Source organism: Argentina silus (genome assembly GCF_951799395.1).
Source record: "Argentina silus genome assembly, chromosome: 4".
NCBI classification, from domain to species: Eukaryota; Metazoa; Chordata; class Actinopteri; order Argentiniformes; family Argentinidae; genus Argentina; species Argentina silus.
In genome coordinates, this window is record NC_139658.1 from 1,473,544 (window position 1) to 1,490,655 (window position 17,112).

A 17,112-nucleotide genomic window follows, 5' to 3' on the forward strand; every position below is an offset into this window, starting at 1 on the left:
TCTCATGAGATCCATCATCTCCGCTCCTCCATGTTGTTAACCTGATACAGAACTAGGGCACTATCTATCTGTTGTTGCAGCATTTTGGATGGATGATTGAGACAAATGTATGCCTCCCCCACATGCCCCCTACCCCCTCCCCTCCTCCATCCACCCTCCTCCCAGCTCTGTCTCGACTCTACCCTGGTCTGTCGATCAGAGTGCTCTGGTTGGCAGGCAGCAGGAGAGGGTTTAGGTGACGGGAGCCAGAGGCCCTGTGATAAGGCCATCACTCCGCATGAGAGCCCATCAGAGCTGACAGAGAATACAAATTGGTGCCATTAGCAGAGAGGGGGGGCAGACATCAGTGGGTCCTAATTATAGAGCGGGTGAGCCCTGAGGTCAGGGGGGGTGGGGATGATAACGAGGTGGCAATGGTGGTAAACAGACAAGTGTCACAGGCAACAGTGGCACGGACATCATGGCACAACATCTATACATCTGTAGGGTCAGACCACACACACGCACACACACACACACACATTATGTTATTGTTTTTATTATTATTATTACTTTGTTGCGCTGTTGAGGAGCTAGCTTGCCCTAAGCATTTTATTGCACCATCTACGGCTGTATTCTGTGTATATGATAAATAAACTTTGATTTGATTGGTTTGAGACAAGGGTGGGTCACACCTTTTTCGTAATGAGAGAGCTCACTGCAAGGGGATACAAACAGCAGGCCGAGAATGCCTATGGTCCAGCAAGCATTATTGTGGTCCAGCGAGCAAGATGGGGTTAGACGATAGTGGTTGAGGGTGCATGTTTTTCCTCTTGGATTCCTATTTTTAGTAACAATACTGTAGCTATAGTATAGGTCTATGTCTTGGTGATATATACAGCATGACATTAAACACTGCTGGGTATAATGACAGGAAATACTGATTAAATCATCAATAGTATTATATGCTAACCATATTCCATATGTATCCATATACTAACCATGAATAATTAAGTTGGAAAGATGACATTGAACAGCATGTGCTGTGGAACCGAGGTAGCGATTAGGTAACACACAGGCATGCTGTCATGTCTCTATTTGTTTGCTCCCCCAGCAACTCGCTGGGGCTGTCTCTCCACTAAGACACCAGGCATAGAGAGTGTGCAGGGAAGCGTGACTATGCTACAGAGAGACAAACACACCAAAGGTTACAACCCCTCTCCACCAGGCTCTTAGGCATGAAGAGGAAGTCTGATCATATCTCCTCATTCTAACTGCGCTCGGTGTATCTCTGTTGTCTAGCGATTCATGTGTCGTATCTGATCTGACACAGTGTCAGCCCGTCTGACTCTGTACATTACCTTCAGTAAGGGCTCAGAATGACTAAGAAAGCAGCTGCTGTTTTTTCATGCTGTTATCATTCCTACTGTAGGGCTGTGACGGCTACGTGGTTACTGGTGGTTGCACGGTTACACAAGGACGACCGCGCTTTCCCTTTGAAGCTCCCACTAGCTAGCACGCTAGATGCGGGGAGAGGAGGAGGTAGGCCTGAATAAAGCAAAACTACTGTCATCTTAGACAGACAAGAAGAGCCGCTGGACTCCAATCTACAAGAGCCACTGGACTCCACTGATGATCCCCTGGCATGGTGGCGCGACAAGCAGGGTCGCTTTCCTTGCAAGAAAATGCATGTGTATTTGCGCAAACAAGCACAGCCTCAGAGTTTTTCGTACAGTGGGGAATATTGTTACCCCTTTCCGGTCTTGCCTCAAGCCAGATAACGTAAATATGCTTGTGTTCCTGGCATGGAACTTAAAGGAAGAGGCCTAATAAAAGACTAGAGTAGAAGTTCTTATAGTTTGCCTATTTTGCTATTAAATAGCACGTCTTTATTTTGCTTTGTTATTTTAAAAGGACACGCACATCAGCTATTTGCACTGACTACAGTAGGGTTAGCATGTCTTTTGTGTTGGTAATTTTTGTATTTTCAAGCGGCAGCTGCCTGTTGTTATTTTATTTGCGTAGACTGTTTATTAAAAAGCAATATTTCTGTTCCATGTGTTCATATGGCAGGCACTTTTGTTAAATATGTGTGCACTTTACAGCCCACTCCTCCATCTCCTTCGTCGGCTGAAAGTCCAGGGCCATTTTGTTTTTCCAGTCCGTCCCTGGTCCCCGTTGTGAAACGGTTATGATGGCTATGATGATTATTTGCATGACAACTGAATCACACAGGCATTCTTTTAACATTGTGTCACTTCTCCTCTGGCTTTGATGCGTGCAGCCAACACAAACCCAAATAACTCATGTTAATGTTTCACATGAAGAGAAGTCGTGTTGAAAGAAGCTGTTAAAGGCCAATCAAAGCTTTGTCGGCTCTGGGAGTCACTGATTAGACTGGGCTCCTCTGTCGCACATCTGTGCAAACTGGGACTGAAGGGATGTCAGTGGTGGTGTCAGTTTAACCTTTTATTAGAAATCAACATTCAGTGGAGCAGTTAGCTGGGTTAGCTCTAATGGTAATAATGAGGTTCCTACTGCTGCAGGGGGAGATGGCTCCTTCTTTTTACATGTCAGACAGCTCAGTGACAGCCATACCATCTGTTCCTTATCTCCCAACTACAGGAAGTCACAATGAGATTCAAAGCGGAGAGATCAACAACCGGTCTGATGGATGCAGGTATCTGGAGATGTGCCAGCTCTCTGGGGATCTAACCTTAGAGTGGTACTGGCCTCCTAGCATTGGGTCAAATACTCAAGACAATCCTGTATTTTGGGAGGTTTACTACTTAACTGCCATGTACACTGCCAGGTTTGTCCTGACACATGGTAGTGAGGTGCAATTTCATTCACACCCAACAGCTAAATATCACACAGCATTTCAATAGTTAATAGGGCTGTCACACCAAGAGCTGATTACATCTTTAGTAAAAACTGAGATTAGAGAATAATTGTCTCTCACGTTATTTTAGTGACCGCAAAGATTTATCATTGGATGATAAAATCTGACCAAAACACAGCAGCATTTTCTCATATTTGTCTGCAAACTAGAAGCGTATGTTTGTTTACAGTAGAATAGTGAGATATGTCTTTTCTAGCAGCATTACGATGGCTATGCTGTATGTCTCAGTTACAGTTTGGACAGGATGAGGATAGACTGACACAGTGAATAGTTCTCTGATCTCCAGATAGTGTAGGTCTGAGCACTGAGCCCGATTCCCAGGTTCATCACACCCCTGGCAGCCCTCACCACACTCTGACATCAACCCTGCTCAGGAGAACAAACAGCCCTTTCTCACTGTGTACAGTATGGCGGACGACGACGACTAATGAGAACGTCTTCCATAAGGCGAGGGATGTCAGGCAAGGCTTTTAAACCTGTGGCAGCGTCGCCTGGTTGACTCAACACATTACTGCACCTCGTAAAAAGGTGACTGAATTGCCAACATGGCAGCGCATTCTATTCTGCCCTAAATCTTTAGTGTATGAGATTCCACCAATGCTGTTGAAATGAGTGACCGTGGAGGAGTAGGGGTGACCAGACTGGAGTTTTCCCAATAATCTTTCCTCAACATTGACAGCTTTCAAAATATTAGGCCTTGCCTTTCATGTGAGCAAACATGCTACTTCTCCCACCCCCTCTTAAACACCCTAATTATCACTACTGCCACTCCAGTGTGTGAACTCACACACCTTGCTCTGAGGGGCCGGAAAAAAAAAAAAAAAGCCTCAGGACACTCCTTTTGGAGGCTGATTAATAAAATAGAATGGATCACAGCCACTGTTTGTATTCCTGCCTTCAAAGTCACTACTACTCCACCAAAGAGAGACTGTCATATTCAGAAAAAGAGATGGATTCATGTGGGACAATTGCCAGTCAGCTTGTGCCATTTCCAAGGAGGAAAACCACACGGCCTAGATGGTTCAGGTGGTAGAGATCCCAGCCTGTAGTCTCAAACTGACAAATTCCCTTCACCTCAACCACTCAGCCCCTGCCCACCCTCTCCTTCCCCCTAACCCTCTGCAGGGACACAGACAGGTTTCATGAAGGAACATGCTCTGCTTTGTCTTTGGCAGGGCCCACACTTTTAATTTACCCCTATTTGAAACCAGAGAAATATGTAGCAGGGTGGAACACCCAGATCAGGCTCATGCAGCTAATATGAGCCACACTACTGGGTGCCAGCAGTATTTTTTTCTTCCTCTCTGTGTGTTATGTTTGAACATATAGTCCAGAGTTGTCTATGATTCAGTCATTTGCCTTACTTGACTTGTAGATTTGCCAGGAAAGTAAATGTGGGGTGAGCTGTGTACTCTTAAATCTTACTAGATGCAGTCATCTTGTCTTAATGAGAGGAAGTTCTCATAGGTCTTAAGCACACCACAGAACACAATCAATTTACACAGTTAAATATGATATACAATCTTGCTTTCTTTATTTCTGTATTTGAAAGCACAATGGATTGTGAATTATTTTGTATAAAATGGCACTTACCAATATTATAGTTTTAGCATTGAAATGAATGAAAGAATGATTTTTTTGTATATGCTCTTGAACATTTTCGTGCTCAAACATACATTTCCAAAGTAAACTGGGCCCATGGGCCATTAATTGAAGAGGGGGAGATATGTTGTAACATGCGTGCCTGCAGCCCTGGGAGATCATCGTCAGCGGCCAACTATTCTCTCAGGAGGAGGGAATGTTTGACTGTGGGGCTGCTGAGATCCTGCTTTGATTTCTGGTTTCCTTCTGTATCCAGTAGAAACATGGCTCAGCAGGCTCTCAGGCCCCTGTTTGTGTTCAGAGAGAAAGTCCTTCTAAGACTTAGCCTGAGCACCACAGATGCACATGCTCATTGCCAATATGGGCAATGAGACCACTTTACAATATCTCAAGTGTCCACAAACTCACACAACCAACCCATACACTCCCACACACACATGCATGCAGACTGACGCACACACACGCACACGCACACACACACACACACACACACACACACACACACACACACACACACACACACACACCTGTTGCCCCCTCTGAACATTTGTATCATCTGTGACTTTGAGCTTGAATTGGGCTGTCAGTCTAAAGTCTGGCTCAAGAATTTGAGGAGTTGGGGCATCTGCCAGAGACCATTAAGAACCAGTGGGTTTGGGCCTCGCCTTACACCTACCTGAGCCTCACCCACCAACATAACCTTTCCGGTGGCGGAATGGAGTGTTTAGTTGTGGGAACTGGCTCTGGGCACTGTCAGCCAGCATCACCCTGAGATATGGGGAGAGAGCAGAGGATTGTCCATGCTCAGTAGACTGGAGAGAGTGGACAGAACCGCTACTCACGAGCTGACTGAGAATTCTGGCTTCCAGTTACAGCGGGATCACCTCCTCTGTGCACCACTGCCCATGGGTGTGTGAATCCATGTATGTATGTATGTATGTATGTGTGTGTGTGTGTGTGTGTGTGTGTGTGTGTGTGTGTGTGTGTGTGTGTGTGTGTGTGTGTGTGCGTGCGTGCGCGCGAGGGGTTGAGGGGTTGAGGGGTTGAGTGAGTGATGCAGAGAGCAGGAGTGCAGATCATATTCCCTCACCGGCATGGAGTCTCACTTTCCCCACTAATAGAGCCATTGCCATTCCACAGGGGGAATGGGTGCGCTCCCGAAACAAAGCCCCCCTCTGTGTTCCTACAGACCCCCCAGAGTGAGACTTAAACCCTACACGCAGTAATTGACTACTTGAAGAGTTTATCTGGCTCTAATAGACACACTCTTACGATGGTACAGGTCTCCAAATCTCCAGGATAAAGTCGGCATGGGTGCCGTCATGCTCTAATGCAGCTGGCAAACAGTGCTCCGAATTCAGCCTGGTTACTTACAGTACACTGATCTGAGTCCTAATTTCTACTACTTCACTCCCTCTGCTGTTGGTAGTAGGGCACCTGTGCTACAGAGAGGGTCTGCACCAGCGCCTCTTGAAAGAGGAAAGGCCGCCCAGCCTTGAAGCCTTGAGTGAAACTAGCAAAACATACAGAGCATATGCCAAGCCAAAGCAATGCTCTCCTTCAGACAAAATGGTATGATGGCAACTGAAGTATCCCAGTCAGATCTACCATCCATCTTGATGATACACACAGCACGTTTTTTCCCCCTCTCCCTCTGTGTGGCTTTCCTTGCCGGTTGTGTCTTAGTATTTGGCCACTCCCACTCCGGGCCTTCTGGCCAAGGCGTTGTTTCCACAGGTGGCCTGACCTTTGGAGCAATGTAGCATAGCCCAGCCTGCCGCCATTATGAGCCCAGGATCAACATTGCATATAAGCATACACTCCCCTGTGCCTCTGTCTGAGTAGTGTACAGTAGCTGGCATGCTTGCATGCTTTTGGTTCCAGATTTCCTTCTCTTTTTTCGTGTGTATTTACCCCTGATGAGATGGCTCTGGTAGAACAAGCCCTTGTGGCAGTTTGGGTTTACAATGAGCTAAATGCGAAACCCCCAGGAGAATGCCCCTAATGCTAGTAATACTAGTATAGTACAGTCAATTCGGCCTTTTAGTAACGCTTCAATCGCAGTGCTACAAGAGCATTAGCAGAGCTTTCAGAGAGAATTTAGGCTCTCTGATCCATCCGTTAACCATAAAAGATGGAACTGGATTTTCGACACCGCTTGATAGACATTCTGTATACTCTTTCCTGTTTTTTTCTGAGAGTAGCTTTTCTCTGACCAATTACAGGAATGTCAATACTGTCTAATAGGCATCTCCTCAAACACATCATTGCATGTTATGGATGTTCAATCTGCAATGTCAGCTTTGGGGAACAGAAACATGTAACATTGCAGTTGCGTTAAATGGGTCATGTTTATGGTGTGGCAAAGCTTATTTGTTTCCCCCCCTTGGGTGTACATTATGACTCCATTATCCGTCTATAATCAGATAATTATGGTTTTGGATTACACATGTTTTGGAGCTGGATATGGAGAGGTCTATAGGGTCTATTGTTACTCCTCAGTGTTCAGACTCCCTCCTTACCTAACAGATGGTCACATCCAGCTACTCTCTGAAAACAAACACACGCTGAGGAGTTGCTGACAAGCTGCTTCAGAAAGGTCTTGAACTGGCCCATGGAATTTGTGTGTGTGTGTGTGTGTGTGTGTGTGTGTGTGTGTGTGTGTGTGTGTGTGTACGGGCACATGATTGTTTTCGTCTTCCCCTTCAGTAGCCCATCATTCTGCTGATATACATACACCAGAGGGGTGGAGTATGGGGACTCATCATTCAACCTAACTCTCAAACACAAATAATCACAGGGTGAAACCACATGTCACAGCTCTTATGCACAGGCCCCGACAGCTGTCAATCACCCAGATGACCTATAAACACACCCTTGGCAGACACACTTATTAAATCAAACTGTTCAAATATAGCAAATCTAATGCTATTAATCGTTGGTTATTGACATAACCCAGTGTTAAATTTAGATATGGTCTGAAAGACTAGTAATATCAGATTCCATTGAGATTATGTTGAGAAACGTCTGTAGATGAGGTTTATTTAAGGTTTGATGGGGGATATGTTGATGCCTCTGAGTTGGTGTTCAGACTTCTTGTGAGACAGACGGGACACACAGGAATGCATTTTTTATGATGTTCAAACAAGAGGGTATTGAACGTAACCCAGCACACGCCTGTTTTTATGCTTACCAAGGCATGTCTCATTACCAGAGTAGAGTTACCAGTTTAGAAACAGGTCTTTCATTATTTATAAACTGCTTAAAAAATTGTGCAATCTTGAAAAAAAGATTATTTAAAACTTTGCTGTGCTGGTTTTACTTTGAAGCTGTGACACATCAAGGCAGTTTTATTTTAAGTTGTCCTCTTCCTCTGATTATACACAGGCATACATTCGTTCTGATACAGTATATAAACAGGAAAATACTTGAAATAAACCTTGTTTCAGATATTTATGATTTATCTATAAGCTTTCCCACCACGATTCAACCACTAAAAGGTGCATACATAGTAGATGTGGTATCATGAAAATGTTAGTTTTCTGTGGTCTGTTGGCTGTAGTAGTAGGTAAACATTTAATGGGACTTTCCAGCGTGAGTGAAACCTCAATGTTTGTCAAGCAGTGTACGAGTGCCACCCTGTAAAGCCCTACGGAGCAGTGTTTGTCTTTGCTGGAGGGGGTTTGCAGTCTTTGCAGAGACAGGGAGACAGCGTTTAAAACAGCACTGCCCTGTCTGTACATGGCCACTGAACCGAGGAGAATGTATCTATAATGTACCGAGGAGAACGTATATATATATATATATATAATGTTTCAGATGTCTATTTTATTCTATTGTCACTTTATTTTGTTGTCATTGTTTGTGTGTAGCGCAGCTGTCTCTAATGGATACATTGCTCTTCTGTTTCCCTTTTTTCTCTTTTCAGAGCTGAGGTCGACTGGCACTGCCCACCACTTCGCCTTCCTCCTCAACACGTCCGACTACCGTATCCTGCGCATGGACGAGGACCATGACCGCATGTATGTTGGCAGCAAGGACTACATCCTGTCTCTGGACCTCCACGACATCAACAAGGAACCTCTCATTGTAAGACCCTGGCCACTCCTCAACCACCCCTCATTATCCATCACTCCCCCCCCCCCCCTCCTCCTCCTCCCCTCACCTCCCCAGAGCTCTTTACCTCAGCTTTCACAACTGCCCCCGAGGGTCACATGTTCCGTTGCGCTGCCTTGTGTCAGACACTGTGATTAGCTCACCTCCAGTTTGTGTTGGAGCGTGCCATTTCTGGAGACGGGGTTATGAAAACACTATAAAAACATATTCTGGATATGAGCGTTCCTGTGGGGCTAATAGTACCCTGGGTGGATATCCCTATGTCAACACCAACAATGTTGAACGGATTGTGCAATGGGTTGGGCTTTTGCTATAAAATTATCTTTCTTTTCCCCCCTCAGCTCCACTGGCCAGTCTCCCAACAGAGGAGGACTGAGTGCATTCTAAGTGGGAAGGACACCAATGTAAGTATTCCTGTTGACTCCCTCCCTCCACAACCAATTTAGGATTTATGTTTCAGGTCAGTTGATCTCTGCCATCCATAACATACAGTCATGGTGATGATGACACAAGAGGAAAATGTGTATGGAGTTTTGCTTATATCTAAAATGTTAAAGAAATACACTCCTATTCTAGTGCACATTATTTATATTGAACTATCCATTGTTACATTACTGTAGGTGCACATGCAATTGTGGGAGTTTTTTGGTTTATGAATGAGGACTCAGAGTTAGAGACACACCTGTGGGAATTAGATTTGGCCTTGTAAAAGGCTGGTTGGTTCCCCTCTGTCTGGCCAGAGAGGGGAGAACTGGCACACAACAGCCCAAAGGAGACCAATCAGCCTCACCCTTCCTCACCCTTCCTCACTCTGCCAGCTCAGGGTGGGGTTAATAGGATGACCTGTGGATATTCCAAAAGATATTGATATTGCAGATGCGTGTCTCTTGTGGTTCAAAGTCTTTGTTGCTATTGCTTTCATAATACTGGGCAAGGATGATCCACATGGTCATACAAGTTTGATGTTTATTTGTGAATGTACAGTATATACTGTAGTTTGATAATCCTACCATGTGACTATGTTGGTGTGTGTTCAGGGGGAGTGTGGGAACTTCATCCGTCTGGTTGAGCCATGGAACAGGACCCACCTGTATGTCTGCGGTACTGGAGCCTACAATCCCATCTGCACCTATGTCAACCGCGGACGCAAACCTCAGGTTAGAACCCCCACCTTCTGGAATATGCAGAGTGTGTTGGTATACTGTAATTGAAGTTGGAGAGAGATATGGCTCTGACTGAAGAGCTAATTCCGACATTTTATCCTCCATGCCACACCTCTTGACCAGCCTCCCTGCATCTCCATCTTCATCCCTTCATCTCCCTATCTTTCTCTCTCTCTCTCTCTCTCTCTCTCTCTCTCTCTCTCTCTCTCTCTCTCTCTCTAACAGGACTGAGAGAGAGAGATAGCTAAACCCTCTCAAACACACACACATGACCACACAACTGACCTTCATTTATAGTACCTTCCCTTTCTTCTCTCTATGTCCCGTGCCTCTCCTGACCCAGGCAGCTAGCGGAGCCTACATACAGCTGGTGTCCCCAGCACACCATTAGCGTTACTGTTACTACGCTGCCTGTGTAGTCTCACCCTTTAATTGGAGGTCTTGAATTTCCTTGTCCGAGCCAGACATCACCACCTCTCCGCACTTCCCTTTTTTAGCACCCCCCTCCAACACTACCAGCCCCTCTTCTGAAAATACTGTACAACACCTATTCCTTAACAATGGCCTTGGGACTTTTAAAAGGGAATAAACTCAATAGTATTTCCCTTTGGCCACCTCCCTGAGGACACTGCCTGACCTCCTCACACCACTCTGCTGTTTCATATGGCTCCATGTGACTGTCACTAACAAAGGGCATCCATTAATCCATCTATCCATCCATCCATCCATCCATCCATCCATCCATCCATCCATCCATCCATCCCTCCACCACTAATAGCAGCCCTGTCTACCCCTCCATTGACCCGTCAGCCTCGAGCCTCTACCATGTGAGAAGTTGGGTAATTGGCCTTGGGAGCTCCCATTATGGAATGCCAGTGGAATGTTATATTACAGACAGGGTTACTCCTCCCGTGAGTCCTCTCTGCTGTACTAGAGTTAACTACGGCAGCAGAGATGTGAAACCATAAACTCCTATACACACACACTGCTTTTCCAGACAGCAAAGTAGGAGGAGAAATGCTGCTCATAAGCCAGAAGTCTCTGTGCTCATTGTCTCAAGTGGATGTATAGACACACACTCACACACACACACACACACACACACAGGACACATACTGTAGTATCCGGCTATGATAGCTATATAGGCTGCAATAGCCAAATGTTAATTCTTGGCGGTGTCTCAGGCCTGAATGTATGTACCATACTGTGAGAGACTTTATTGACTCAGCTACAGAATAGAGAACTAATATTGCTGCTTTTTCCCACCATCTGGTTATATAGACCTACACAGATCTCCTGCACCGGGTAGACTTTTCTTTGAGACATCCGCACATTTCCCCCACATGCTTTCCCAATGACATAGCATTCAATGAAACAGTCATCCAAGATTAGTTGACTGAGTATGAGTTGTGTCTGTGACTTGTGTGTCTGGTGGTAAGTGCTTCATGATGTCCCCTAAGTTGGTCTGTGTACACCTGGCCACCAGGTGTGGGAGGGGTTTTGATGAATGCTTGTGTCCACTGCTCATGTCAGGTCCGCCCCCAGTTGCATAACGTCCAGATTGTGTTGCTGATTGTGTTCCTGTTGTAGGCTGCCCTGCACCTGCAGATGCCCCAGACCGGAGGGAGGGCTAGCCGTGCGGCCGAACCAAACGCTGTGTCCGAGACACTGGGACTAAAGGTGGGACGAGGGTCTGGGTCTGGGTCAGGTGCCCATTACCAGCCTGGCTGCTGCCCCCGAGCTCTGCCCATTGGGTTGGGGAGTCGGGGTGCATGGTAGACCCACTATGTGCCACAACCAGCATGCTCTCTGTCTCTCTCTGTCTTTGTGTGGGGGTGCATGCATGTGTCCTGACCCCATTTATCTGTGCTCATGCTCTGTGTCGAAGCACCTCTCTTATCATCAGAGGGACCTGATGGGTCGCTCTATGTTGGACGTCTAGTGATGTTGCCTGCTTATGTCCTCACAGCTGAGCATGTGTCTTCTCTGGTCCCTGTTCATTCTTCCATTTTTGTGTTGCTCAATCGTTCGTCCCATTTAGTTTCATCATGGTCTTTCTATTGTGTGTCTCTCATCGTCGGTGGTCTGTCCTCCAGTTTTAGTTTTTCGGAAATGTTTTAATTTACTGTCACTTGATCACAGAACATGCAGGTATGTTTTACTGACTCATTTATGGGTTAGGGTTAGCTAAGCTAGATACTATTATATATACTAAGCTAGACATTATTTCTATGAAGTAAGTCCCTGGTAGATCATGAATGATAAAATTGACACCTGAATCTCTTTCCTCACATTGTCCTGTCACTTATCTTAGATAGAGTACCCCGCTTTTCAGTCCCCCCCCCCCCCCATCCTCCTCCCTGTGTAGGAATGTGGGCAGCTCCTCCCACAGGCCGACAGTGTTAGCATCTGACCCACTCCCACCAAAGGCTTGTTGGTTCAGGGCAAACACCAGCCGTCTGTGTCCAACTGCAAGAGCAAGAAAGGGAATAATAGACCCACATAGCTGAACATTACTCAAATGTTTGAGCTCTCTCCCACCATTCACAGTACAGAGAGAAACTCTTAACCCTTAAGACGGACAGGGATGCTCTTCTGCCCTTGAAGTTTTAAATGTGTTGAATGCAACACTTACAGTTGGTCTCTGAAGGTTTTTATTAAAAACATTGTCAGTGAATCCCCCTGGCACATTTAACAGTTTGTGACCTAGTGCACGTCAACATCTGGCAACCCTGCAAGGGACCTGCCAACACTTTCAGATTTTCAAGCGTGGGTGATTTTAATCAGAGGTGAGAGGGAATTCAGAAGGATGCACGTCGGAGCCAGTGGAGAATACTTTAGCAAGCGCCTCACTCTCTTCTGCTCTGGTGTTGATGGACAGGGACAGAGGTGTCTTCTTCTCTCTACACCCCCCCCCCCCCACCCCCCATACCCACATCCATCCCTGATTGGAGTGAGGTTTGAGGATTTCAGTTGTTCTGGTTCGTGGCAAGGGGCTGCGGGACATGTCATCACATGCCATTGGCTGTTCTCACCCGTGTATCCAAATAACTGCCAATCACCTTTCAGTGCTGTACATAGAGATGCCAGGAGCGAGGAGCATCAGTCATCCAGCCTCCATCCCTGCTTTGTTTTCACTGTATGGGATTACAGGTGTCAGCAGTAGGCCAAGAGTGGCTGAGAGATATTTGGCGTAGAGGTTGTTATGCAGAGAGAACAGCCATTGACACTCTAGTTCTCCCTCAGTGTAGAGTAGCGTAGAGGGATTAGGAATAGTTGGATTTAGGGCATTCTGTATGAAGGCACTCTCATTGTTCTAATGTTTCATTTTCCGTAATGTCTTATAGGCCCCAGAGGAGCCACTAGAAGCATATGCACTGCCTCATTTTCCTTCCACGGGGAATATCAAGATGACATGATGAGCATGAATTTATGTCTGTTCCTTATTATTTTTCCATTCCAGGAATACATCTTCAACTTGGAGCCGGGCAAAGTGGAATCTGGGAAGGGAAAGTGCTCATACGACCCGAAGCTCAACAGTGTGTCAGCTTTGATCAGTGAGTATTATCATCATCATCATCATCATCATTGAACCACAAGGGTGGAGGGAGAGGTCCAGTCCAGTTCATCTCAGGTCCCCATAGTGGCTATAGGTGACACTGAGGAACCCAATGGCCACGTCCCTTGAGGACTCTTCCTTTTATCTCCCAATTCTAAAAATGGCCACCTCTTCATCTCCGATTTAATGACCACTTTGTTTTTGGCACACTTTGTTAGAAGAACATTTTTATTGCTGAAGTTCTGTCCAGGAAGATCAAGTGTCCTTTCCATTCTGTGCCTATTTCCCACAGCATGGAACGCAGTGGAATGCTCATCTCAGTACGATCATAAAATCATATGGAATTTTGCCTTGTTAGGGTCGAAGTAGATGTGGGCAGGGACAAGTGGGTTCACTTTTTAATAGGCAAATCCGTTCCACAGTGGCTTAGCGACTTCCAATGGAAAATACCAAGTGTGATTTGTTGCCGTTATTTATCATCAAGAGAAATCCAGTCATTCATTTTCCCGGCCAATGCACGCTCCGCAATCACATGGCAATTGTTTGTTTTCTGGTATTTACTCGTCTGGCACTGGTGTAGGTTAGAGAAACGTAGATATCTGAGAGCAGCCTTAAAGCAATGTCCTCCTTTCTCAACTCAAGGTCAGTCAGCCAGGCCCAGACCTCACAGTTGCCATCGGTGTAAGTTGATCCTCTCTCTGTGGGGTGGGACAGTCGGTGTAAATCGCCAGCACTGCCTTACCACATTAGCACACTGGCAGCTGACCAATGCAAAACCAGTGGACTGTTGTCCAAGAAGAATTAGGCCTCCGTCTCTACCAGTTAGCATCAGCTATGGGACACTGTTGGCAGAGAGAATCCCTTTGGCAGGGCGATGGAGACAGCTTTGACCCCTGAAAGATCACACATTCTGTCTGTGTTCTGCCATCCTCCTACGGTAGATATCCCCTCATGTATAAAACATACATTAGGCCCCATATTACTATATAGTTGGTAAAGAGCTGGGAAATCGAATGACCCCGCCCCTGAGAACTCTCTCCAGGCTGCCAAATGCATGCTGGGACACCTGTTCATGTGTAGCCCCATCAGCAACTGGAGGACCCACTCTCTGCCTCCCCACTGCTTAACAGGGGTCCTCGGCTCCGTCAGACCCCCTAATGCTTAACAAGGCTTGGGTCCTTCTATCTGTTTTGTGTGTCCATCTCTTTAGGTCCATGTTGTGTGTAAAAGATGTAATTGACACAGTCACACACATTGATGATGATGACACTCTAGAGATATGTGTCTGGACGTAGGGGTGGAAAGCTGTGAGGCTTTGGCCACTGTGGTTCTACCAGGGACTGATTGGTCTTAGGGTGTGGGGGGATCAGTGTAAGAAGATCCTCAGTCATTTTTGCCAAGGGTGTGGCTGGCATTGTATCAAAGAGTGAAAGAATTTGGCTTAACTGGTTATCTCTCTCCCTGCCCTTCCCCTCTCTCTCTCTCTCTCTCTCTCTCTCTCTCTCTCTCTCTCTCTCTCTCTCTCTCAGATGGTGAGCTCTATGCTGGTGTCTACATTGACTTCATGGGAACAGACTCTGCCATTTTCCGCACTCTGGGGAAGCAGACCGCCATGCGTACAGACCAGTATAACTCCAGATGGTTAAATGGTAAATATCCTTTTTGGCACCCAAAAGGCCTCAGATGTATCATACAATGCCTGCCTATGCCGTTATGTTTATTGTTATAACGTGATTTTTGCATGTGAAGTCCAAATTACACTGTACTACGAATAGCTGAACACATGGGTAAGATAAAAAGTAGCTGTGCTTTAGAAATATAGGCTGTATGTGTATAGATATATCTGTTTATATGTCCTCAACTTGTCTATGGTAAACAGGAAATCCTTTATGTTTATACATTATTTCAGCCAGATGTGCAGTGATCTTTTGCTCATGTTTCCTCCACCCTAACCATCTCTGTCTCTCTCTACATCTCTTTTTTTCTCTCTCCTTCCCTCAGACCCCTCTTTCATCCACGTACAACTCATACCTGACAGTGCAGAGAGGAATGATGACAAACTATACTTCTTCTTTCGTGAGAAGTCCTCAGAGATGGGCCAGAGTCCCGTGACCCAGGCTCGCATTGGACGCATCTGCCTGGTGAGTACTGCGTCTGAATCAAGTGTGCATACATGGCCCAAATTAACCTCAAACTGTCAAATATCTATAGGCTAACTTAGGAAATGCAGAAGGTGACAAATAGACCCTGGTTTCATTAAGAAAAGGAAATGAACCACTGTCTCATCTATTTAGGGCTTGTATCTGGTGTTTGCCTAACACTGACACGCTGGAATCCACATGTGTATTTAACCTTTCTGTATACAATACTTCCCACTGTCCATGGTATTGGATGGTATTCTGACCTATGACCCCCAAGATGTTTTGACCTCTTTTGGATGGCAGTTCGAAAACTAAAAGTCCTAAAAGACTGTAATGAACTAGGCATCAGTTAAAGGCATATGGTAATGGGCAGTGCCTCTGAACCAGCTTTTCTGCAGCAGCTGTATCCTCCCTAGTATACATGGTGATTAACCACACTATTTTAATGAAAGCATTTCCCTGCCCTCCTCCTCCAGATGTACACATTTATCCAGATGTACCAATTTGTTTTCGCAGATATACACAGCGAATCAGCAAAATTGCCGGGAATGTGTATGTCCCTGTAGAGTAAACTTGGATCTTGTGGTGCATCTTTCTGAACTAAGCTTAATCACACAGAGAATTAGTGTTTCTAGTGTGTGTGTACGTACGTGCGTGCGTGCGTGCGTGCGTGCGTGTGTGCACACGTGTGTGTGTGCATGTGTGCTCCAGTTCTTCAGCTGCCCACCATTGTGTTTGTTTGAGTAGGTCAGGCAGCGACCCTGCACACAAACACTCATCCCCCTCTCAGTGTGCTGTGCATTGGACTCCAGGGACGCTGTTCTATCATTCCCACTTCTATACATCTGGATGCTCTTACTCCCATACAATTTGTTGGCCCCGCACACTTCATACATACAAAAACTTGCCAACCACCGTATGTTTTCACACAAATTGTATGAAAACATAAATGAATATAAGTGTGAATGTGAAGAATGTACTGTAATATGTATGGGCCTACAGTACAACCACCATATGGGCATTAAAATGATATATTTGGTGAAAACTATTTGTTACAGCAATACCCAGCAATGTGTTTTCCCCATCAAAGTGAAGCGTGCTTTGAAGACAATACTGTATGTGGTGTTTAAGAAGGAGGAAACCTCTTAATCACATCTAGTGGGCTTCGCTCTCCCTGCCTGGCGTGGAATTTGGCCCAGCTCCATGACAGATGGGAGAGACTCTAAATAAGAGGAGACAGTGTTTACCATCTCATCCCCTCACAAACCAACCATTTCTCCACGTTATTCTCTGACTTGCCAAACTGGGCTGCTTTTTACAGTGTGTGTGGGTGGCTCCACCTGTGTTTGTTTTTGGTGGGGGGAGGTTAGAGGATGTGATTATGTGTGACGGAGTATGTGTTTTGGTTCTGTCCCCCCCTGCAGAATGATGATGGTGGTCACTGCTGTCTGGTCAACAAGTGGAGCACCTTCTTGAAGGCTCGGCTCATCTGCTCGGTGCCGGGGGCAGACGGGATTGAGACGCACTTCGACGAGCTCCGTGAGTTACTCCCCCCCAATCCCAAACCCCACAGTAGTGAAGAAACAGATTAACTGTGGCATGTCTTGAAGTTTCTAGTTTGTGTTGGTACTCAAAAAGAGACCCGCAAAT

At 45.9% G+C, this 17,112-nt stretch overlaps 1 protein-coding gene across 4 annotated transcripts in view; it reads left to right on the top strand.

Moving 5' to 3' along the window:
- The window catches only part of LOC310803499 (semaphorin-3F-like), a 56,360-nt gene that overhangs the window by 28,070 nt on the left and 11,178 nt on the right, over positions 1–17,112 (top strand). For 2 of the 4 annotated variants that reach the window (XM_083668293.1, XM_083668292.1), the window contains exons 3-10: positions 8,412–8,572; positions 8,941–9,003; positions 9,637–9,756; positions 11,353–11,442; positions 13,226–13,319; positions 14,851–14,970; positions 15,323–15,462; positions 16,887–17,001. In XM_083668293.1, coding sequence (XP_083524419.1) covers positions 8,412–8,572; positions 8,941–9,003; positions 9,637–9,756; positions 11,353–11,442; positions 13,226–13,319; positions 14,851–14,970; positions 15,323–15,462; positions 16,887–17,001 — 903 coding nt within the window. The remainder of the gene's footprint in view (positions 1–8,411; positions 8,573–8,940; positions 9,004–9,636; positions 9,757–11,352; positions 11,443–13,225; positions 13,320–14,850; positions 14,971–15,322; positions 15,463–16,886; positions 17,002–17,112) is intronic. The other 2 variants (XM_083668295.1, XM_083668294.1) reach the window with 1 other exon arrangement.